Source organism: Haliotis asinina, chromosome 12 (assembly GCF_037392515.1).
Source record: "Haliotis asinina isolate JCU_RB_2024 chromosome 12, JCU_Hal_asi_v2, whole genome shotgun sequence".
Taxonomy (NCBI): Eukaryota; Metazoa; Mollusca; class Gastropoda; order Lepetellida; family Haliotidae; genus Haliotis; species Haliotis asinina.
Window position 1 is genome coordinate 29,683,289 of NC_090291.1, and position 23,560 is coordinate 29,706,848.

Here is a 23,560-nt window from a genome sequence, read left to right on the forward strand (position 1 = left end):
CCCCTACCCCAAAAGCTGATGAAACAAGGCTGCTTGTACTACACAGTGTGTAGTCTTCCCTTAATGAGGAAGGTTCAATGACCTGGTGGTAAATGGCTCTAGGATTAGTAGCACAAGCCATCTGACCCCGTCTACCACAAGTGTGACATTTCTGCAGGTGCCCTCAGATCTGGAGTCTGATTTACGTGCTACAACATGAAGATTTTCCAGAGAAAATATGGCAGCAGAACTGGGTCTAAGACACAGTGCCTGATATCTGGAAGACATGTCGCAAAGGACGCCATTACAAAAGGAAATTGGGTTGAACCAGGCTCTGAACAGGCATAAAGGGTTTCTCTGCAGGTGATAACATACTTTGTGCTGATTCAATGATAACATCTAATGATAGCAGCTCTGTTGAAGAGGAGCTCCTCACAAACACATTTATCTTTAGAACCTTATCACATAAAATATCCTATATCACAAAATGAAGCAAATAACAAAACCATATTAACATGATTTGGTTAAAATGCCAAACTAGAAATTAAATTCATCTTGTAAGAACATAAGAATTTTTAAATCAACACAAAAACTCAAAAGATGAAACAACATGTCTCCATCACATGACAGTGCGGTGATTTTGCTGCCCTTCCCCTCCCCCTAAAATATTTGAACGAACATGCATATGTGCATGTGTGCATGTGAAGACATATCATACAATCACAAAGAGAGTCACACAAGATTCTGTAGCTCACCTTTGTTTCTCGAATACTTCCATTAAAAAATTAAAAGATCATTTCAAGATTATACAAGAAAGATTCTTCACAAACCAGCAAATACACTGAGAGCGAGTGAATGAGTGAGTTTAGTTTTACACAGCACTATTTCAGCTACATAAATAATCAAGTCTGGACCGGACAACTGTATAATACACTGAGAACTGGGATAACCTTAGTATTTAGTAACCCATAACTGTACAAGGTGAGTAACGAGATTGGGTGGTCAGCCTTGTTGACTTCATTAATTCGTGTCATGTTCAAATTGTGTAGGTCGATAATGGTGTAAGTTTTGTCTGATCCAATCTTGACTATTGACAGTTCACCATCACAAAGTTGAAATATTGTTTAATGTTTTTTCACAGTAAAAAGCAAACACATTTATACATTACTACCTTGATGTCAGATGCCTTGATATACTGTCATTGTCAATTTGTCATAAACAGCAAAAGAGAAAATTCAAAGAAAAAGAGTAAAATATTCAACAAGTACAACAGTGTTGTTGAGTCTACATTTAAAACAAGACAGAAATGCTGACATTTTAAGAACACTCCTGTTATTACACAAATGTTCAGCTCCATAACCACACAGGTTTCAGTGAGAATGTCAAAAATGTAGTAAAACTAGAAAAACTGGAGTGTATGTACATCAATAAAGTAAGTGAGTGAGTTTAGTTTTACACCACATTCAACAAATTCCAGCTATATGGCGGTGGTCTGTAAATAATCAACTCATTTTTATAACTGAGTCTGGATCAGACAAATCAGCATGAGCATCAATCTGCACAAATAGGAACCAATGATGTGTGTCAACCAAGGTACATCTGAGTCTGACCACCCGATTTCATCAGTCGTCTCATAAGGCGAGCATAGACGCCTTTTGTGGAAAGCATGGGTTGCTGAAGACCTGTTCTACCCCGGTTCTTTACAAATCTCAATAAATATAGGGTAAAAACAATGAATATGAAGACAAACATTTCATGCATATCATGTAATAAAGGAAATTCAATATGGCTGTAAAGGCATCATGCTGAAAGTCAGACTGGAATTCTGGGACCATTTGTTCAGAAACATTGGAATCATCCATGCCTGACTGCACAGGTCGTGATTACAGATTTGAGGCAAAGCCGAACATATTGTTTCGAAAATTCCACACTCTGCCTGAAATACATAACTCAAACTGTATCCCATGAAATGTCTGCTGAAAAAATTACTATCACAAAAACATATTCCAGATTATCTCATTAGACAATAACCTTGATCTGTGCTCTAACCATCAGCACTCATTCAGCTTCAAACTGTATCTAATGTACATGGCAAAAGACACAGGAATAATTTATCAACATGGACCAGAAATATATGGTGACTGGGTTAAGCCATTTTGTCTTACCTCACGCATAAATGTCGTTTTCTGATTGGCTAAGCGCTCATCTATTATTTTCAATGTACCCCACTTGCAAAACAGGTACATTGCAATGTATGCCAGTGCCAGTGGCAACTCATTCATTACTTCATGGTAGTACTTAACTCGAATAACACTTAATGAAGCATGATGCATGGAAACTACTGATTTTTGCGAATGCAAGTCGATGGAGGGGAGATAAACTTGTTTTTCTTGTGCTGTCCGAAAAATCTAGCAATGACGACATAAAGATTTGCCTGGCATTCCAAGAAATAAAGCTTCACAAAACGTTCAAATGTAGTCCCTGTTAATATTAAGATGTGAAGTTACATTGCATCGACTATACAAAGACAACACCTGCGGGAGAAATGGCAAGATACAAGATTACAATGATTTGATTCATACAGGCTGACTGAAGTATTCGATCTGATACCCATGATTTAAAGAGTTCAAAATTAACATTGAGGTGTTCAGTAAGATAAATATGTTGTTCACAGGTAGCTCGGGGCCCTATGGATTGATGTACCCTTGTATTTGTTTATATTCCCCGAAAAACAAACACCGTGGGTACAACAACCTATGCCTCCTTTATGACCAGTGAACAACTTATAAGGTACATTATACTGTACTTTACAGAATCAATGGACTATTTTGAATGAGCTAATTCTTAAGACAAGACCTATCAACAGAAAATACAACATTCTACTTTGTATTTAACAAGTAGGTTTACTTATTCTTGTGTCTATTGCAGTTATAGAATAAAACACCCAGAGTGGAAACTACATTCAGCTCAGCAAAGAAGTTTATGTGCATAACAATCTGAAGTTTGCAGAAAAAAATATCTGTCGACTTTTCAGTGTCTGTCCTGCTCAAAATTAAACATGAATACCATCGGAGACATTTAATGTTTGAAGATAAAGATTAAAAGGACCTTTAGAATTCAAGTACTATTAGAGGAAGCTTCAAGGGCAATGACCCTGCCTAATTTATTTCAGTCTATGATCTACATAAATAACATGTGATCTTGTGATCAGAATTCATGATTAAGCAAAACACTGAAGTGACACACATGTATAGATCAAATTACCACAGGTTTCTATGATCATTAAAACTGTGTTGAATACTGCACTGTATGAGGCAAGTATTTCAAACCTAGAAATACTGGAGTTTGCCTCACGCAAGGAGTAGATCACACAGCATATTCTAACTTCAACACTTTCAAGTTTAACTGACACTGATACCTGACTATAAAGCTTAATGTTTTGTCTGAAATAACTGTTTTGAGAACTATGGTACATAAACTTCCATTGTATCTGAATTCCTTGTTCAAACAATACATTTTCTGCAAATGAAGTTAAAATGAGACTGGCATCGATCACAAATGCCCAACCTGTCGAGACAGAGAACAGATGGACCGAGAGATACTAGCATGAGCAGCATTTTCTCAAACTGTTTCAAATAATTTGGTGTAACAATTAGTTTTACACGTATATTTCATTCACATTGTCACTGCATTTCTGTTATTTCCATAAATATATGTGTAATAAAATCATGGGGAAATAAACTATACAGTGGCAGTATAAAATGTAAGCATTTCGTAACTTGATACGTTCCCGATCAGTTGACCATGTGACCTAAAACATGATATCTAACAAGCAAATTTGAGATCAGTTCCTTTCACCAATGGATAAGTCTTGGGGAAAGCTTGTATTGGAGACTGTTGAATGCACACCAACTCATAGTTAAATGAAACTAAGCATAATGAATTAAAACACATATATGGCTGTTTAATTACAGGAAACTGACTCTTCATCTAACCTACTTCAGTATTTAAAATGGATGGATTTTTCACGACCACCAATTTGGTATCCCACCATATCAACACAAAAATGGTGCCAGGTGGTGGAGCTCTACATGAATGACCACATATCAAATATAACATAACATAAAAAACATGTTTTTATTACAAATATTGGGATTATGACACAGTTTCGTTCAGGTTTACTTTATAGACATGGGTGCAGGTGTACAAAGCAAACTTAGTGAAAAGGTGATCGTAAGTCACACACCATAACATACACTTGTGACTGGAGCAGCACTTCTAATGGTAAAGGGTAATAAAGTGTATTGTCTAAGTGCTGATGATGGGAAAAAAGTTCTGCATTCCTAAAATGCACAGCCCCTAGAATCTTGCGAGTGCATGAACTGCAGGTTTCCTTGCAAACTTTTGAAATTTAGACGTCATGTAATGCGTTTTAGAGCATGTTGTTGTCATTCACAAGTCAAATTAATTGAGAGAATCTTTATTTCATTTGTTGTTTTCTTGAGCAAAATACATTTTTTGGTTACTTGTTCCCAGACCACAAAATGCTTTGCATGTAGAACATGCAGGTAGAAAATATCGTGCATGAAATGTAAATTCATTTGCTTGAAACATGCAGTTTTTTCTGTCTTTATGTGTCTTGTCTTGTCTCATTGCTTTGTACAACAGCACCATATATAACAGTTCACCTTGTATGTGGGATGGCTTCACAAACATCAATATTTTGTAAACATATTCCTGATGACAGACAAATATCCAACTATAACAGAGACACGTATTTCATCTTCAACCCAAGAAAGCACAAAGCCATTATGGTTGAATAACCTTTACGCTAATATATATGTCTGTACGTTAATTCTGAATGTTATTGTTCTGCCTCGAAGAATCAAAGTAAACAATATCAGTTACAACCTCAGTTAACTGCAAATAAACCATACATACTTCTTTTATTCTGACAAAACATTTCAAGGAAAGTAACCGTAATGACGCATTTTGAAAAAGGACTCCTGTCACATGACGTATCAGTTTTGCTGTCACAGTGGAGCTGGCTCAAGGCTCCCTTGGAAACAACAACTCCAGCAGGTGCTCTTGGAGTACAACCACAGCTCCAGCAGGTGCCTAGGAAGGCAACCACAGCTCCAGCAGGTGCCTTTGGGAACAACCACAACTCCAGTAGGTACCCTAAGAGACAACCACAGCTCCAACAGGTGCCCTGGGAGACAACCCTAGCTCCAGAAAGAGCCCTGAGGAACAACCATAGCTCCAGCAGGAGCCCCAAGGGACAACCAGGGATCATAGTTGTCTCTATTCATTTGTTGCATATACAGATTTACTTCATTCAGAGTGTGTTTTGACAAGCAGTGCTTACTACTAATTTGATTGTGCTTACCACAAGGCAAATTGTGCTTGTTAAAAATAGACGGTGCATAAAACACCCAAGCTGTGCTTACTATAAGCCGACGGTGCATGCTTACTAAAATAATCCATTGTTTACAAGCAGTATAAGATGTGCATTATGTAACTTTCTAATCGTCTCTTGAGATTCAATCGGTATCAGACGCATTTTGCCACACTTCCAAGGAATACCAAAGTGGCAGTGGCACCACTCAAACTTCAGTGAAGTAAAATGTTAACAAGAGTTCTCCTACTCTGTTTCCTGCTGACATTTCTGTACTGCATACCAATACAAAGAGGTTGTCATGTATATCTTACAAAGTACTTCTAAAGACTGACCTATGAAGGACCCAGTTAGAATTTGCCTTCGACAACTCATACTTGTCGTAAGAGGCAACTAATGGTATCATGTGGTCATGCCCGCTGACTTGGTTGACACATGTCATCATATCCAAATAAGGTACATTGAAGCTCATGCTCTTGAGCACTGGACTGTCTGGTCCAGACATGATTACTTACTACCATAAAGCTGGAATATTGCTGGCTTTAAACAATAATCATCAATCCAAAGATTTCTTATAGTTGGTTTAGTCAGTTAGTGTAAGTTTAGTTTTATGCAGCTCCTAGCAATATTCCAGCAATATACCAGAAAGGGGTCCCAAGACATGGGCTTCACACACTGTGCCTATGTGGTGAATCAAACTCGGGTCCTCAGCATGATGAGCGAACACCTTATTCACAAGGCTACCCCACCTGCCCTACAGTTGGTTTATAGACTAGTCAGTAATGTATACTGAAGTGGGTCACTTACTACAGAACATACAGTAGCTACAGAATCAGTTTATTGAGTATGATGCCAGTTCTACCAATCATAATCAATATGCCAATAATATATTTCTGCGATACGACAGCCATGTGATAACCAGATTGATAGTCTCCTGTAACTGATCTCGCCATGGCAACATTCAATTTTTCAATATGACGACTCCGTATGATGGGACATATTATTTTGGAGATTTTTATCAAGTACAATATTGATAACTACTTACCAAGTATAATATTGATAACTACAATTGAATCTGAAGGTGCATTATTGAGATATCTGCAAATTATGAATGCTTGAATGCAACAATTTCTTTCACATTTACATATGAATATCAGATCACACAGACGCAAGTCCATCTTTAATAGACGACAAATAATATCAGCTGTAAAATCGTTCATATTGCCGAAATACTATATCATGTAACTTAATATTTATCAAAGAAATTTAATGTATTTTGACTAAAATATAAATCATACTTAATTTCCTGACTTTATACAATATTTTGTGTTCTACTCAACTAGAACTGTTTCCTGTACTAGAGCATTTAGAATTATCTAGCATTGATATTGCCATACAACCTGAAATAGAATATGTCATGATACTAAAATTTTAGTTATGACAATACATTGCAGTGTACTGTGCACTTAAGCTGTATTACAATAAAATCCCAATATAAGGGTGGCAATATGATACATATCACAATACTGAAATCTTTAATCCTAACATCAACTATAGAATAACATAAGATCACAACAAAAACAATTTGAAGCTATTTCATCAAATTCTACCAGCATTGTTCAATGTGCTGTCAGAAATGAGATAATTAAGTTTATACACAGCATGCTGTGTATAACTGTGAATGTTAATACCGTGCGAGCACTATGTCTGACACAGCTCTTGCCGCAGGAATTTCTGAGAAATCATTAACTTATGGAGCGAAAACAAGTAAGCCTATATTTTATTCATCAAACAAAAGTATGTCTGTTTTCTTGACAGATATCACGATTTGGCAATATTCAAAGTTAAACATCAATGTATCGTTGCTCATTTGAAGTGTAGTATCAGGATAGATGACAATGTAAAAGTTCACTGTATCGGCGGCCTATGGATTGGTGAATCAATTGGTGAATCAACTCATTCGGTACTTCATGGTAGTATTTCTTGAATAACATTGAATCCCACATGATGAATGGAAATTATGTGACGTTTTGCGAATGCAAATTGGTAGCAAGGAGATAACTCTAAATCTGTTTTTCTAGTATCGTCTGAAAAATGTATGGCGATGAAAAGATTTGCCTAGCATTCAAATAAATAAACTTTGACAAAACATTTAAATATAGTCCCCTGCGAATATTAAGAATCATTAGATTCACAGATGTTGGTTTAAGTGTTTGATCCAATACCCATGCTTCAAACAGTTCAGAATTAACATTGAGGTGTTCAGAAACATTAGTAAGTTGTTCACTGGTCCATCAGGGCCCATGGTGTGATGTACCCTCGATATTTGTTTATGTTCCTGTCACCCTTCAGGATCAGGGAACATAAACAAACAGGGTACATCAACCGATGTCCCCCTTGTGACAAGTCAACAACTTATAGTATACTACCCCGTCAAAGGTTTAGATTCCGTTAAAGCAAGCATGCATGCGCGCGTGCGTGCGTATATATTTACTATGTTGTCAAAGATGAGTTTTTCCACTAACTTGACGGTACCAACTACAAAGTTTTTGCTGATGAAATGAACGAGCATCATGCATCAAATTGCTCAAATGCATATGCAAATATTGTGCATGTGAACAGTTGCATTTTGGAGTGAAGTTTTGTTAAGAATTTGCCAATTTCACTGAGCTTCACTATTCTTTAACTCATAACAATAAATGTTTCAATGTACGAATTTGTTTTACAATATATCATTTCATGTGTAAACAGTACCTTCTAACAATATGGAAAATTTTGCAAAATTTAGTTAAGAACAGCTGACTGAAGTAAGTGGTTGCATGTACACTAGTGAGTCTACATGTTTGATGGGTAGTATATTTCAGGACATTCAGTTCATCCAGTCACATAGGTTTGTGTAGAGCATATTACCACACCAAACTATGAAACAGTAGGCATCTTGCAGATCAAAATAATGTAATAAACACCATAAGCGTGATACTGAGACATTCCATTGTGGCTTTATGGTAATGAATAACAATTAGACCATAAGTTTATCGAGTTAGCAGGGTTAAATTCAAACAATTTCAAATTTCTGCTATCTCTCTCCTCCACTATGTCCTTTAGGAGTCACCTTTGTATCTACTGATATCCTACCTATCAAAAGCTGCCACTAGCCCAGACAGTGAAAACAAATCCTCATTTTAATTTATATATTTATGGGCACTTCTCTAGTTGTTTGATTGGTATGCTATCAAGAGTTACTTCCCCTTACAAGCCAAAGCCAATGGTTTAAATATGAGTGCCTGAACCACATTACTCTTATATTGAAACTTTATAAAAGAAACACACTCTCCCACTCTGTCTCATGCACCAACAAATGCATGAACAAACGCACGCACGCACAAACACACCCAAGCACACACACACAGAGAAAAGTTATCAAATATTTAAACAAAACATAATGGCATCAAAAGCAGAACTGCGACATTTAAAATTCAGTTTCTCTATCAGGCAATTATGGACAAGATACAAAGTGCATTAGACAGTGAGCTATACAGTGCATTTTGAGTAGAGATGGTGTGTAAGGACCAAAATAAGTACCTTCAGTATGGCTAAGGTGGCAATCATAATGAAAACCTCTTGATTAAATCCAAAGACACTGGTGGAAACAATCATGTTGGGTCTCCACTTCATTCTGCTTGTAAGGATAAGCTGCAGACAGCTGATGACTAAGGACTTGTTTCCATTAATATGATTACCTGAAGTGATATTTGACTTTCAATCACAACAACTTGATCAAACTTGCTGTTCGGACAATTTTCTGGTCTCGGAACCTTTATGACTGATGAGAAGATTCCTGAATATGAACTATTCTTGTTCTTAATCAAAGACGTCTTCCTGTTGACCACACTAAAATTTTAATTTAACCGTCCAAAGTAGGATAAACTTGAATACCAATATTTCAGTTGAATCTGTCTGGCCATGTTAGCAAAGAAGCTTCAAAATGCAAAATGTTTATGGACTGAGGATGACAAAGGACTTGAATTGGTTATTGCCAAATGCTTCGGTTTGCAATTCTTTTTGTGATATGTGTTGGCATATTGCAATATGTATTGCAATATATTGTGAAAGTGTAACACATGGCTTAAGACAATTAAATTACTTCTTCATTTCTTTGAAACAATGCAACTGGCCACTGTGAGGACTCAAATGTGGTTGTACATAAGATCAGATGAAAATGTTTCCAAACTGAAGACTATGCCCTAAAGATTGGATCTCAAGTAAATGTATCTGTACCTATTTATCTATATGGTTTAAAGGTGACGCAAATTCAGTTATGACCAATAATTATGGGCAATAAACATTCTCAAAACTATTAATGTGTAATAACATAAAGGAAATCCAAATGTTATTAGTACGTTTTACTACCTCACAAAAAGTACAGATCAAGATCATGGAAATAGCCGATTGTATCGGCTGAATCGATTCAGGACAAGTGTACCGCAATATATCACACTGTGAAGTTCAAACTGCAACTGAGGACAGAGGCTCATATGGCCTTTCAGACCAGGTGAACTAAAATCAACAAATAACGAAATAAATAATAATTTCTAGGAATTTGTCACATTTAACAGTAACAATTCAATCTGAAATAACCATGTTTACTTCGAGAAGTCATTTCATAAGAAACATGTTTATAATTCATAAAAGCATTGCCTTGTTTTTCATTAAAACATGATAATGTAATAGAATTCAGGAAAGCTGCAATCACACAGGTCAGGATAGTACATTGATTACATGGTAATTTTGCCTCAAAAACACAACATGATCATGATGAAGAGATATTTTTACTCAAGGCACATCCATGTTAATTTGTTCCACGGCAAGTGACCACGAGGCCTGTAGTCTCCAATGGATCACCAAAGTCCACAATCAATATTGCAGGGACAAAACATGCTGAATTCCATCACTGACAAAAACGAAATGATCCATCCAGTCTATCTAAAGGAAATTAGTTCAGAGTAATGCAATCAACTAAAATTAACCATGATGAAAAAAAAGACAATATACCTTTGGAGACAGGAATCTGTTGTATACAGTTAAGAGATATCATGTTGCAAGGAAATAGCACCATGTAGAGATAAACAATCAAATTATTTTCCCCTAACAGGACACTGGATGGATGCATCTGGACTGGCATATGTGCAGATGAGAATGTATCACAACATCAAACTGTTAGATCCATTGTAAACAAAAAATCATCTGTCTGAACTGTAAGAAATGTAATCTGAACTCTGTATATTTACAGCAAACTGAACTCTCTGTTGAATGAGATGGAGTGATTGACATATTGTCACTTCTCATCTGTGGTCAACTTTGTTGTTGACTAATTGCAGCATGTAATATCAGGTTCATCCTGGTACAGACAAACCAGTGTCAATCATCACTGTCACTCAACACTATCACTAGTCATTGTCACTGGTCATTGTAATTTATCAGTGTCACTCATCACAGTCATCACTACCACTCATCACGATAGGTCATCATCATCATCATCATCATCATCATCATCATCATCATCACTAATCATTGTCATCATCATCACTGTCAATGTTACTCATCACTGTTAATCATCACTATGTCATCACTATCACTGTCATCACTTCTATAATTGCTACACATCAGTCGCCATCATTATCACTCATCAATGTCATCATCATCACTCATCACTGTCGATCATCACAATCATGCATCACTGTCAGTCACCACTATCACTCATTACTGTCATCATAATCACTCATCAATGTCACATCATCACTCATCACTATCACTTTCAGTCATCTATCAATTATCACTGCCATCACTGTTACTCATCACGGACACCACTGTCACTCATCACTGTTGGTCATCACTGTCATCATTGTCACTCATCACTGTCATCACTGTCACACATCACTGTCATCATTGTCACTCATCACTGTTGGTCATAACTGTCATTCATCACTGTTTGCCATCACTGTCACTCATCACTCTCATTACTGTCACTTATAATTGTTGTTCAACACTGTCACTCATCACTGTTGGTCATTGTCACTCATCACTGTCATCATTGTCACTTATCACTGTCATTATTGTCACTCATCACTGTCTCTTATAACTGTCATTCACCAGTGTCACTAAAATCTGCCTTTCATCACTAACTCGACATTGTCAGAGATAATAATCAGTCTTATCTTTTCCCATAAATACATGAATATAATACATTAATAAGGTTTCTAAGAAATTTTTAATTATCACTTTACATATCAGAAAATTACTCAAAATTCATCATTTTACTTATGTTGAATGAATTTTTAACTAAGCTGTTACCTTAGAAAGATATGTTCTCATTTCAATATACCTAACATAATAACCTAAAACACTTACCCCATCCTTCTCATTTTGCTCATTGATTTATTGCAACAATAAAAGAAATTATGCATGCAGTTCCCAGTGACACCCACATACTATTCAACCGTGCCTCAACAGCAGAGCTATAAAGTACCCTGTCAAACTAGTTGTATGCAAGAATGTTATTCAAAGGCAGCAACTCACAAAACACTACTGGGTAGGTGAAGGTAACCTTGAAATTTTTTGAATTGTGAGACTGACCTTTGACTTGAACGATGATCACATGACCAACCCACTCAAATGAACCCATTCCCCTGGTTGCCTTTGCACTGAACAGTCAGCCTTCTCACATTGCGTGGTAGTTCCAGTGTCCTTATTAAATGTCACAGACCCAACCAATTTGCCTATCTACCTGGGGTCCCCTACCTGGCAGGCCTTGGGTGCAACCATATGAATTTCATATTATTGGAGGGTGGATATGGGTATTCCTCGCTTTGTAGGAAGGAAAATATTGAGCACTTTATTCTGGAAAGCAAGCTGCAAAAAACACAGTTATGTATCTATTTTTTTTTAAAATGCAACTGAACATCATTTGATACTTTTAAAATACCTGCAGTCCTATGCATCAAAATATGCACCAAAAAATAACCACTTGAAACCGGACGGTTTATCATTATCAGGAGATGATGAAAATACTATCAGACAGAATCATTAAAGTATTTCTTTGTACTTGATCATCTGTACCATTACATTTGTATTCTGGATGCAACAAACACATACCAAGTTGAATATGATATGTTTTGTGGATATGTAGTAATGAACACAAATATTTATTCATGAATATTTATGCATATTATGCAGGATTTGATATAACAAACACATCACATACAGTCGTTTGGCTCAAAAGTGGATCAATGAATTGCAACTTGAAAAGTAATAAACATTCAATACTCAATGACACATCTATCATAAGTAAAACATCAGAACAACTGTGAGGTTTTTGCAGAATTTATTTCTTACAAATGCAAAAGTTCCTTAAACTAGCATTAAAATATTGACACAGTTCACTATTTGCTACAAGAGAGGAATACAAAGAGAGGAACAGCCATGTGTCTGAGAATGGATAGAGACAGCACAGCACAGGTTAATGAATCAATAATTTTATCGGCACCTTTTGTCCAACACTTTACTGTTTTTCCCATCTTCACCCACAAATACATCTACATGTACCTTTTCAGAATAAAATGAACTATATTCAACACCACAAGTTTAAGATGTGTTTTACGATGTGTTTCTGCTACATCATGGTGTATATTAAATATGGCATCAACCCACAAGAATGGGAAAGTTGCAACAACCTCATGCACCTAGCAGCTGCAAGAGTTGTATGCTTCCCTGCGAATTGAGATTGATAATACGATGTTGCCATTGAGATTGATATCTAATGATTGAGGAAAAAGTACCAGCATCTTGTACAAGCTCCGCGGATATGTGCTCAATATAATTATCCATTAATAATGAAAATAGTAACATCCAGAGAAGACAGCAGGAGCACTAACATTTATTATCTGGTCTGATTTAACTATTGAAATGCTTTAAAATAATGACTGATGCACTGTGGTATATACTATAATACAGAGCGTCTAGTCCTTTAAACTCCGATTTTAACAGAAATGGGCCCATACAGCAAGCTAACGCCACGTAATTCAGAAGTGCTCGACATAAAAAGTTATATTTATATGAATCAGCATCTGTATTTTGAGGAACACATTTCCATGTACATTCCTTTATCAGGTGAATAATGAAGCAATTACTTGCTTGTCATCTGCCATGTTATTGGATGTTATTATGGTTATGCATAATGTACAGATTATGTATAGGAAACTGGTTGTGCATAGTTTCCAATGACAAAAAACAAAGCTTTGCAGTGTCCGCAGTAAGTTTTGTACGAGTGCGTGCAGAAATGGAATTATAAATTTACCATCCAAATCTTTTGTGCATGAAATTTTCATTACAATCCTGAGTCATGTTTAAATTTACTGTTTGTCCATGTGTTGCAGTTTTAAGGTACTTTAATAATTACGTAGATCAGAATCTATGCATCTAAAGCACTCCTGCAAAATATTTTTTGTGTGGTTTTATTATTTTTTTGCGTGGAAAATGCAGGTTTCTGCGTTGATGTGACTTTGTTGCTATTTCAGAATTAGATATTTTCAGTTCGACCTCCCACTTATGGAAACCAACTTAGCCAACAAGATGTAAATATGCCTGATTTCTAAAAAGATAATGTATCACTATTTTCCCAAAGCATTGTGGTATGTATTCATTAAATTTTAATGCATAATATTCATGCAATACAGCACGCCTCTTATGGTGGACAAGGTGAATCTGTGATTGTGCACATCCTGTACTGTAAACCTTTCAAAACTCAAACAGGATAAGGGGCAGTGGGGTAGCTTGATGGTTGAGCATTCGCTCATCACAATGACGATCCAGGTTTGATTCCTTACATGGGTACATTGTGTGGAGCCCATTTCTGGTGTCGTGATATTGCTGGAACACTGCTCAAAGTGGCACCAAACTAAATTCACTCACTTTGAGGAATAATACATGACCAATTGAGGATTCAAATCTATGACTATGGGGCCAAAAATAGCATACTGTTGCTCCTCAGATGATAGACTAACGCTTATGACACAATAAATTCCTTTAAATTTCAAAAAGAGCCCCAGTGAGATGGGACATTCAGAACCTGATGAAATCTTGATCTGGGCCTCCTTTCATGAAGCACTAAGAATATCTAAAGTCCTAAGGTAACCTTAGTGCAATGTTAAAGAATGGGACTTAAGATTAACTTTAGTAAAGGTTGCTTCATGAAAGGAGCCCTTGCTTAAAATAATGGCCATAGCATTGCAGAGATGGCTGTCAAGGAGGGACAATATATCTAAATTCATTAACTGTGAGACTGTCTACTCAGATGACTAGACCACCCTTTCATCCTAATAAAGGATGACACAGATCACAGCCATTGCTAGTGCTGAGAGTGAAAATGTGAAAAGGAGCCCTAGTGAGATGGAAGATTCTAAACCTGGGAAATCTAGACTTGCTTCATTTAGGGCTTGAGCACAGCTGGGAAGACCAGGCGGATGGGAAAATAATGCAGTTTGGTGACTGAGAAACAGCCTAGCCACCCCTTTATCCTGATGAAGGATGACACTAGTGACAACCATTGTCAGTTCTGAGAGTGACAGTATATTATGCTAGGACCTCACAGACTTCCCAGCACACAGACACAGAAGGCATCTCTGCAGAAACTATGCACAGAATGTATTCAGTAGGAGATGTACAGGTACCACACCAACACAAGCTGCTGACAGTACACACCAGGGCTGATGTGAAGTAAGGGAGGGACACTTTGCAGCCATGGATGACTGTCACAAGACAAAGCATGAGTTTTTGAGAATTTACATGAAAAATACTTTATGCTTTTAACAGAAAAAAATCAAAAAAGTTCCTACAGAGAAGTAGTTAGCTTCATATTAGTCAGTACATGCTTGATAAAACACAATCAGGGGACTAATGGAGTGTATTTTATCTAAACTGCTGACAATGGCATGTCTCATTCAATCAAAATTAAAACAATATTCTTGCATGCTTAACTTTGGTCTCTTTGTGACGATGGGCTCAGTTTATATGATGGAGAAATTCATTGTAATCAAATGATTTTGTTTCACATGACTTTCTTCAAAATGAGTAGGGAGTGAGGATTTTCACTTACAAACCATCAAAATTGAACTTGACTTAAATCAACTACTTCTATCTAAAGTACACAGGCTAGCACCAGGCCACCCTACATATCTCCAGGGTATACGTTCCAAGAAATCTCCACTACACCCTGGATGCATGTATGGTGTGATGATTTTATTACCACCCGTAGATGCATCCAGGGTATAGTGGAGATATCGAGGATGGCATAAGGCATACTGAAAATAGTTCTCTGTGAATCAAAAACATGAATCGCACGTACAAAAAAAGGAATCTGTTACCAAACTGAAAATTGTATCGGAAAAGTGTTGGAAAATGTATTATTTTTTTATCACATGAAGAAAATTTGGAGTACAAGCAGTCTATATAATACAAGAAAGTTGTTTGAGATAAAAGAAATCTATGGTAAAAACACATGTGAATGAAGGTGTACTGACCGGAAGGTGCAGCAGGGGCACTGTTTTGCACCGATCCTCCTCCAGAGAGATGCACAGCTAGTCGGTGTTTCACAGCAGAGTCATAGGGAGGCACTAACACCGAACCACTACTACTGGCACAAGGTGATTCCCGGCTTCCAGCACTTCTACTACTAGACATTATAGAACAGCTGAAACAGAGAACAACAGTTAGCGTATAGAGGGACATAGTGAAGTAGACATTACAGTACGAAGAAACAGAGGCATGCTAACTGCTTGGGTGACAGGCATGTTAAATGGCCAGCATAGATGGCATGTTAACTTGTTAGAGTGACTAATATGTTAACTGGTTAAGGTGGGTGGCATGTTAACTGGTTAGAGTGACTAATATGTTAACTAGTTGGGGTGGATGGTATGTTCACTGGTTAAGGTGGGTGGCATGTTAACTGGTTAGAGTGACTAATATGTTAACTAGTTGGGGTGGATGGTATGTTCACTGGTTAAGGTGGGTGGCATGTTAACTGGTTAGGGAGGGTGGTATGTTAACTTGTTAGCATAGGTTTGTTGTAAGGGTAAAAAGTGTGCTATGTGTTTAGGGTGAATGACATATTAACTGGTCAGGGTGAATGACATATTAACTGGTCAGGGTAGATGGCATGTCAACTGGTCAGGGTGAATGGCATGTTAACTGGTTAAGATGACTGACATTTTAACTGGTCAGGGTAGATGGCATGTTAATTGGTTAAGATGACTGACATATTAACTGGTCAGGGGGATGGCATGTTAACTGGTCAGGGTAGATGGCATGTTAACTGGTTATGATGGATGGCATGTTAACTGGTCAGGGTGGATGGCATGTTAACTGGTCAGGGTGGATGGCATGTTAACTGGTCAGGGTGGATGGCTTGTTAACTGGTCAGGGTGGATGGCATGTTAACTGGTCAGGGTAGATGGCATGCTAACTGGTCAGGGTGGATGGCATGTTAACTGGTCAGGGTGGATGGCTTGTTAACTGGTCAGGGTGGATGGCATGTTAACTGGTCAGGGTGGATGGCATGTTAACTGGTCAGGGTGGATGGCTTGATAACTGGTCAGGGTGGATGGCATGTTAACTGGTCAGGGTAGATGACATGTTAACTGGTTATGATGGATGGCATGTTAGTTAGTTAGTGAAGAAGGCATATTAACTTGTAAGGGTAAGGTAGATTAATCTGTTTGGTTGGAAGCCATGTTAATTTGCTAGGGTAAAAGGCATCCCAGCTAACATCATGTAACTGGGCCATTACTGGCCCAGTAAAGTCAGAAAATGGGGCCCATGTAAGGCATTCTGGAACTGGGCCTGTACTATTTTACACACTGGCGTTGAACTGGCCCAGTACAGGTTAAGAAATGGCCCAGTACACAGCCATAACGGTTTCAAATTGGCCTTTTACACTTTGGCTGGCACTTGCCCGGTTAAGTTTACTACAGTTTCTACTACTAAAAACAAGCTGAAACTCTGAAGAAGAAAAAAACCCACAAATGTATTCATATGAATTAAATTCATACAACAAAATGAAAACATGCTGCACTAATCTTTCACTGTCCTTCTGGATGAGCTTGTTCAACACAAGTTTTGAAATTCAGTTTACCTGACAGAGTCTTTTTCAAAGTATTTTCAAAGCTTCATTTACTATCTGACATTTATCAAACAATACTTTAAGCTTGGCCATGTATTACATTTATGTTCTTGAATGAGGCATGTCAACAGGCTTTCCTTAATCTAACAACATGACACATACAGAATGTTTCAAATGTTTCAAATGTTTGCTTGTCCCAGCAAAATTCAGGATGCATATTAATGTTAATAATGCAGCTCAATAGTTAATTTTGGTTGAAAATGTTGTCTTTGTTAGTGCTTCTCAACAAGTACGCTTACTTTCTAAGGCCACATTGAGTGACTTTACATTCAGAAATGTAGAAAATGTCACACTCTATCTTTTGGCCAGTTCTCTTGAGCAGACGACATGGTCCTGAGATTATTCCCCAAAATTCACCAGACAGGAAGTGCACTATCTATACTGGACCAGTATTGGGCCAGTACAGTATTGCGTTGCAGTAATAAAGGTAACCACCCCTACACAGCCCAATATGATTTTGCATTTAATGGGCCTCTGATGGAAAACGATCATTGGTACTGTACTGGTTCTATCGTACATCATGCCAGTACCAACGGTATAGGCCAGTTATGCGATGTTGGCTGGGATGTTAACTTGTTTGTGTCAAAGGGTTGTTAGCATGGAAAATATGTTATCTTGTTAAGGTGACTGGCATGTTAACTTGTAAGCACAGAATGGCATTTTAACTTGCTTGATTCCTTAACAAAAATCTCTCACTAGATTACTGTAACAACCTCTGAAAACAAGCATGGTCAAAGGGAGGTAATCCTCCAATTCCAAACCTTTCATTGCAAGAAATGTACTGTTCACACAGAAATATTTCTTTATTGTTTCTTTTTGTTGCAATATTTCTTATTTTACATGACACAAATCAAGCTACTACCTAACTTGTATTATCTGAAGGCCATTTTTGGACATGTTGCTCTGTTGGGATGCAATAAAATAGTTTGTCTGATCAATATGTATTAAATTTAGGGTGGTTTATTCTGCAAAATATAATATAACATAATCTCTCTGTACCTCCTCTGATATGACAGAACTAAAGTATCACTAAGAGTCCCACACAATAAGCAATCTGTGAATACAAGGATTAAATACATGAAACAGTAATCCACAAAATATGGGCAAGGAGACATGTTACATGCTGGAAATGGGACAACATGCATGAGTGACTGCCTGGCATCCTGGTGTTGCCTGACCTCCTGTGTAACAGGTAACAATGATTAACAATAAGTACCATGCAGTGCATCAGTTCTGTCAATGTTAATGGAAAAAAACATGAAATGGATGTGATAGTGCAGAATGCACTCTGCCACATGTAGTATGGTGATAGAGGAGAGAGATGGAGGGGGAGGATAGTGAGTAAATGTTTAAGTCACACTGGCAGTATTTAAGTGAGTGAGTGAGTGAGTCTAGTTTTACACTGCACTCAGCACTATTCAAGCTATATGATGGCTGTCTGTAAATAATCGAGTCTGGACCAGACAATCAACGACATGAGCATCGGTCTGCGGAATGGGGAGCCGATGACGGGTGTCAGCCAAGTCAGCGAGCCTGACCACCCGATCCCGTTAGTTGCCTCTTATAACAAGATAGTATGCATAGTCGCCTTTTATGGCAAGCATGGGTTGATGAAGGCCTATTCTACTTCGGGACCTTCACGGGTCAAGACATGTCAGAAATTAAAAGTACTGACATGAATTCACACATCAATATGGCTGGCAAACTCAGGGAATATGAAAGATAGGGCATATCAGTTCAAAATATGAAAATACTTCCTTAATTTCATCAGGAAAAACAACTTCATTTGCCTACATCACAGAAAAATAATCTCTTTCTTATTTTATTATAGCTTGGACTTCAGTAACTTTGGCAAAGTCAAACAAGAATACGAACAGAAACACTATACCACCATAGAAAAGTACATATAAAATGTGTAGAGCCTTTATTCAACATGCAACTACATCACACATCAACCCTGTGGCCATGCAAAAAGCCAATTTTTTAGAAATATGTTGGAAGGATCATTGCCCGAGTCCTTCTTCTCTCCTGATGATATCTTCTTCAAAACTAGCTTGCATTTCAATGCACATGCAGTAAGTAGGCTGAACATGATTGTCGTGTCTTTTTATGTTTGTGACCAAATCTTTCAAGCATCTTGACAGTGTATGACACAGTAAAACAAACAAAAAGAATAACTCTCTTCACAATTATTACCAATAATGTGGGCGTGAAGTTTCTAATTTTGTTGAGCATATTTATCCTAGCTTGGAAAACGGCAGTCAGTAGAGCACAATGGCACCATGTATTGAAAGCTATCATGGTTATAGTGTCATTTGGACAGAAAACACTAAAATGGGGATATGCACATTAAATGAAACACTGTGGACAAGCAGGGTTGGCCTAAGTTAATGCTCTTCAAATAAGGCATAATATCCATCTAGCATCATAAAAATGGCAGTACACAAAAAAGTTGGTCGTGAGTTCGACAAATTTGTTTGTTTCTACTAGACACTGGTTTGACTCGTGCCATCTTATGTCAACTTTAACAGCTGACCAAGATAGAAGACTCAGGAACAGATACAACCACCCTATTTGCTTGCACTACTTATGATACACATGTAGCGTAGAAGATGATACGACTATACATGATACAACTGTGTTCTCAGTTCCATTATTTTCATCATTTTATTTTCACACAAAAACCATTAATCAACAAAAAAAACATAGATGGCCTTGCAGCCAGTGAGTGAGTGAGTGAGATTGGTTTTACAGTGCTTTTAGCAATATTTGAGCAATATCATGGCACAGGACACCAGAAATGGGCTTCACACATTGTACCCATGTGGGGATTTGAACAAAAGTCTTTGGTGCGATGAGAGAATGCTTCAACCACTGAGCTACGCTACAACTGGAAAGAAAAACCTAAAAAAAATTCTTAAAAACACATTTACACATTTCCATGAGATTCTCTTTTCAACCTAAGGCTCAAACATCACTTCACAATGTAAACATATCGTTCATGTTAATAGGAGGTTAATAGTGTTGAAGGTGTTCACAGAAGAGTTTATTTTCATAAAAATGCCTAGCATCAGATTTTGATCCTAACAAATAAAACTTACATCTGAAATTCTAGAACTGCAATAAAAACGCCAGTGTATTTAAGATGAACATTAACATATACAGTAATTAAGGTACAGAAGGCAAATTAAGAAAGTTGCCTTAAGGCATTTCAACAATGCTACCATAAATAATACTGAGGTCAGAGCTATAAAGACACTGCTTCACTTCTTTAAGACCTATTGATGATGTGATGTTATGTAACCGTATAAAGTCAACATTACATCAGCAGGGTAAATACCCATCACTGTCATATGGAACCGGGGATTTATTACAGGGGGTGTGAACATGGTGTTTGCATCCATATGTGATGTCAATACAAAAAAACATTCCTAAAATATACTGGTATATCCTTCCCATCCATATATGATGTAAATACAACAAGAAGAAGACACAGTCAAACTTGTTGCCATGGAAATGCAAAACATATTTTATTCAGAATTCCAAAACTGTCAAAAGGCACCAGTACACCACTAGACCAATCTATGTGTCAAGTTTGGTGTGGAAATATTGAACGGTTTTAGAGTTCTGCTCTGGAAAAGATAAATGTACACAGACTGACACAGATAGGGTGCATTCTAATAAAACATGTTGCTGGGGATAAAAAATGTTCCTAAAATATACTTGTATATCCCTCCTCTCCACATATGATGTAAATATAAACTAATCACTAATGGTTCTAATCTTTTAAGCAGCTATATTAACAGTTATTGACTTTTACATTTCCTGAATGCTGTTGTTTATTGTTTGTTATAGCATGCTTTTCTCCTCATAATTGTTATATCTATAATTTATTTGCATTCCGGGGTGGTTCTGATAAGCAACATAGTGCTTGTTTACCAATCGGGTTCCTCTTATTGAAATATACATGTTTAAAGCAAATACAAAAAAAGGTTCCCAATATGTACTGGTTTTAACTTCTTGTGGGTGAGTTTGGTGTTTTGAATTTCTGTTTATAAGTAATAATGTAATGAATATACATTTTCAGTATAAAACTCATGTGTACTCTGAACTTATAATGGTGTATGAAATCAGACTTGACACTATCACTATATGGCTGAAAAAACGCTGATGTGATGTAAAACCTAACTTAACTCAACTTCATGTGGCAGCCATCATATATAGTTCATTTATGCTTAACACGTTCAAGACATTAATCCTGCTACTTCAGTAATTGAGCAACGGAACAAGTTCAGTTTTTGCGATCCTCACAAGAAAGGTAAAGGGTTTCTCAGGGCTAAGTTACCTCAACCCAAATTCATGATGGTTCAGGGGAATCCCTCGTTTTAGTTTTAAGGGTCTTTTCAGGCAATACGAGGTTCCAGAGAACTGATTTTTGATGATTTCCTTTGAGCCTGGAATGATTCATTGATCATATGGACAGATGGAGGAAATGATACACCAAAGATTTAGTAGTCACAGACATGTTGTCAGTACCATGAATAACACTGAGTGTTCATCAGGTTTCAGTGAATTTTTTTCTGCATCCATTTTCCATGTGTGCGCATAACAATTTTTAAGCCATTTTAAAAAAATTAATTTGACTTGGCCGTGTTACAATCATCCATTTGTCCACAATTAGAATTAGAATTAGAGAGTCTGTAAGAACGAGGGTGACTGAATCTACAACTCCCCATCTTAACTTCCAATGCTGTATTTCTGAGAGAGAAAAAACATAGAAATGTGTTCCTCCCTCATCACTTTTTTCTATCAAAGGTTATTTTCTAAAAAGTCCTACTGCCCTTGTAAGTTTTGAAAAAAATGTGCCTGAGAAATATTTAATTATTTTTATGCAACCTCATATGGACATAATAATATTGATATTTTATAACCTGATTGATCAGTTTAAGTGATGTATTGGGATACAGAGACAGTAAATTCAACCATGAAATACATGATCAACTTCATTGTCAATTAATCTATACAGCTATTTCAACTGATTAAATGATTTGCACATCAACTGTAAATCAGCATTACATATTGATTAATATTTGGTCAGTCTTAAAGTTTGATCAAGTATCAGTGTTTAAAACAACATGAAAATGTAAAATTGTCCCTTTCAGCCAAAGCAGTTTTTAAAAGTATCCACTGTATCTGTACCACGATCAAAGCAAAAGATGCTCATGTTATGATGTTGGTGAATGGTTTGAGCGATTGCAATGCGTTAAAAGAACAGTATGACTGATGTGACTACACAAACTGGTGATGTTAAAACATCAGAACAATGGGCCTTTGTGAGTGAGACTGGTTAACTGCCACCAAGTGAGTGCAAGTCAGTGTGTGAGACAGATACTGTTTTCAGAACTATCTTAACGATGAACACTACATTCCGCGTACGTATCTCAAGTATGGGACGGGTGTTCTATTGAAGAATCAAATAGATTAGAAAAGTTACAACTTAAAGCGGTTCGTATAGTTACTGACATATAGCATATGCTTCTTCTAGATCAATATACTTTGAAGCGAGATGGGAATTACTATCTGAGAGAACAAGGGTGAAAATATCACTGCTATCTCATAAGACACATACAGGCTTTGCTCCAAGCTCTCTTACATAATGATTTGCTCCCTCCTGTAGTAGGTCATCAAATGAAGTGTGAATCGAGAAACTCCAGTAATTACACTCAACCCTGTACACAACTACAACATTCAACTTTATCCTTTTTTCCATGAACAATTAAATTGTGGAATACCATCCCCTTAGCTATCAGAAATTGTAACTCTGTTATGTCTTTCAAAACTGTCATGTTTTTATGTGAAACAAACACGTGCGCCTGTATACTTCTCTCATGGGAAAAGGAAGCTAATTGTTTTGAATACAAGATTAAGATACATGACAAGTACACTGAATT

At 36.9% G+C, this 23,560-nt stretch overlaps 1 protein-coding gene across 1 annotated transcript in view; it reads right to left on the reverse strand.

Moving 5' to 3' along the window:
- Nucleotides 1–23,560, reverse strand: part of LOC137257956 (ataxin-1-like) — a 98,000-nt gene that overhangs the window by 70,276 nt on the left and 4,164 nt on the right. Inside the window, exon 2 of the mRNA XM_067795475.1 lies at nucleotides 15,952–16,121. Within this exon, the coding sequence (XP_067651576.1) occupies nucleotides 15,952–16,111 (160 nt within the window). The 5' untranslated portion in view covers nucleotides 16,112–16,121. The remainder of the gene's footprint in view (nucleotides 1–15,951; nucleotides 16,122–23,560) is intronic.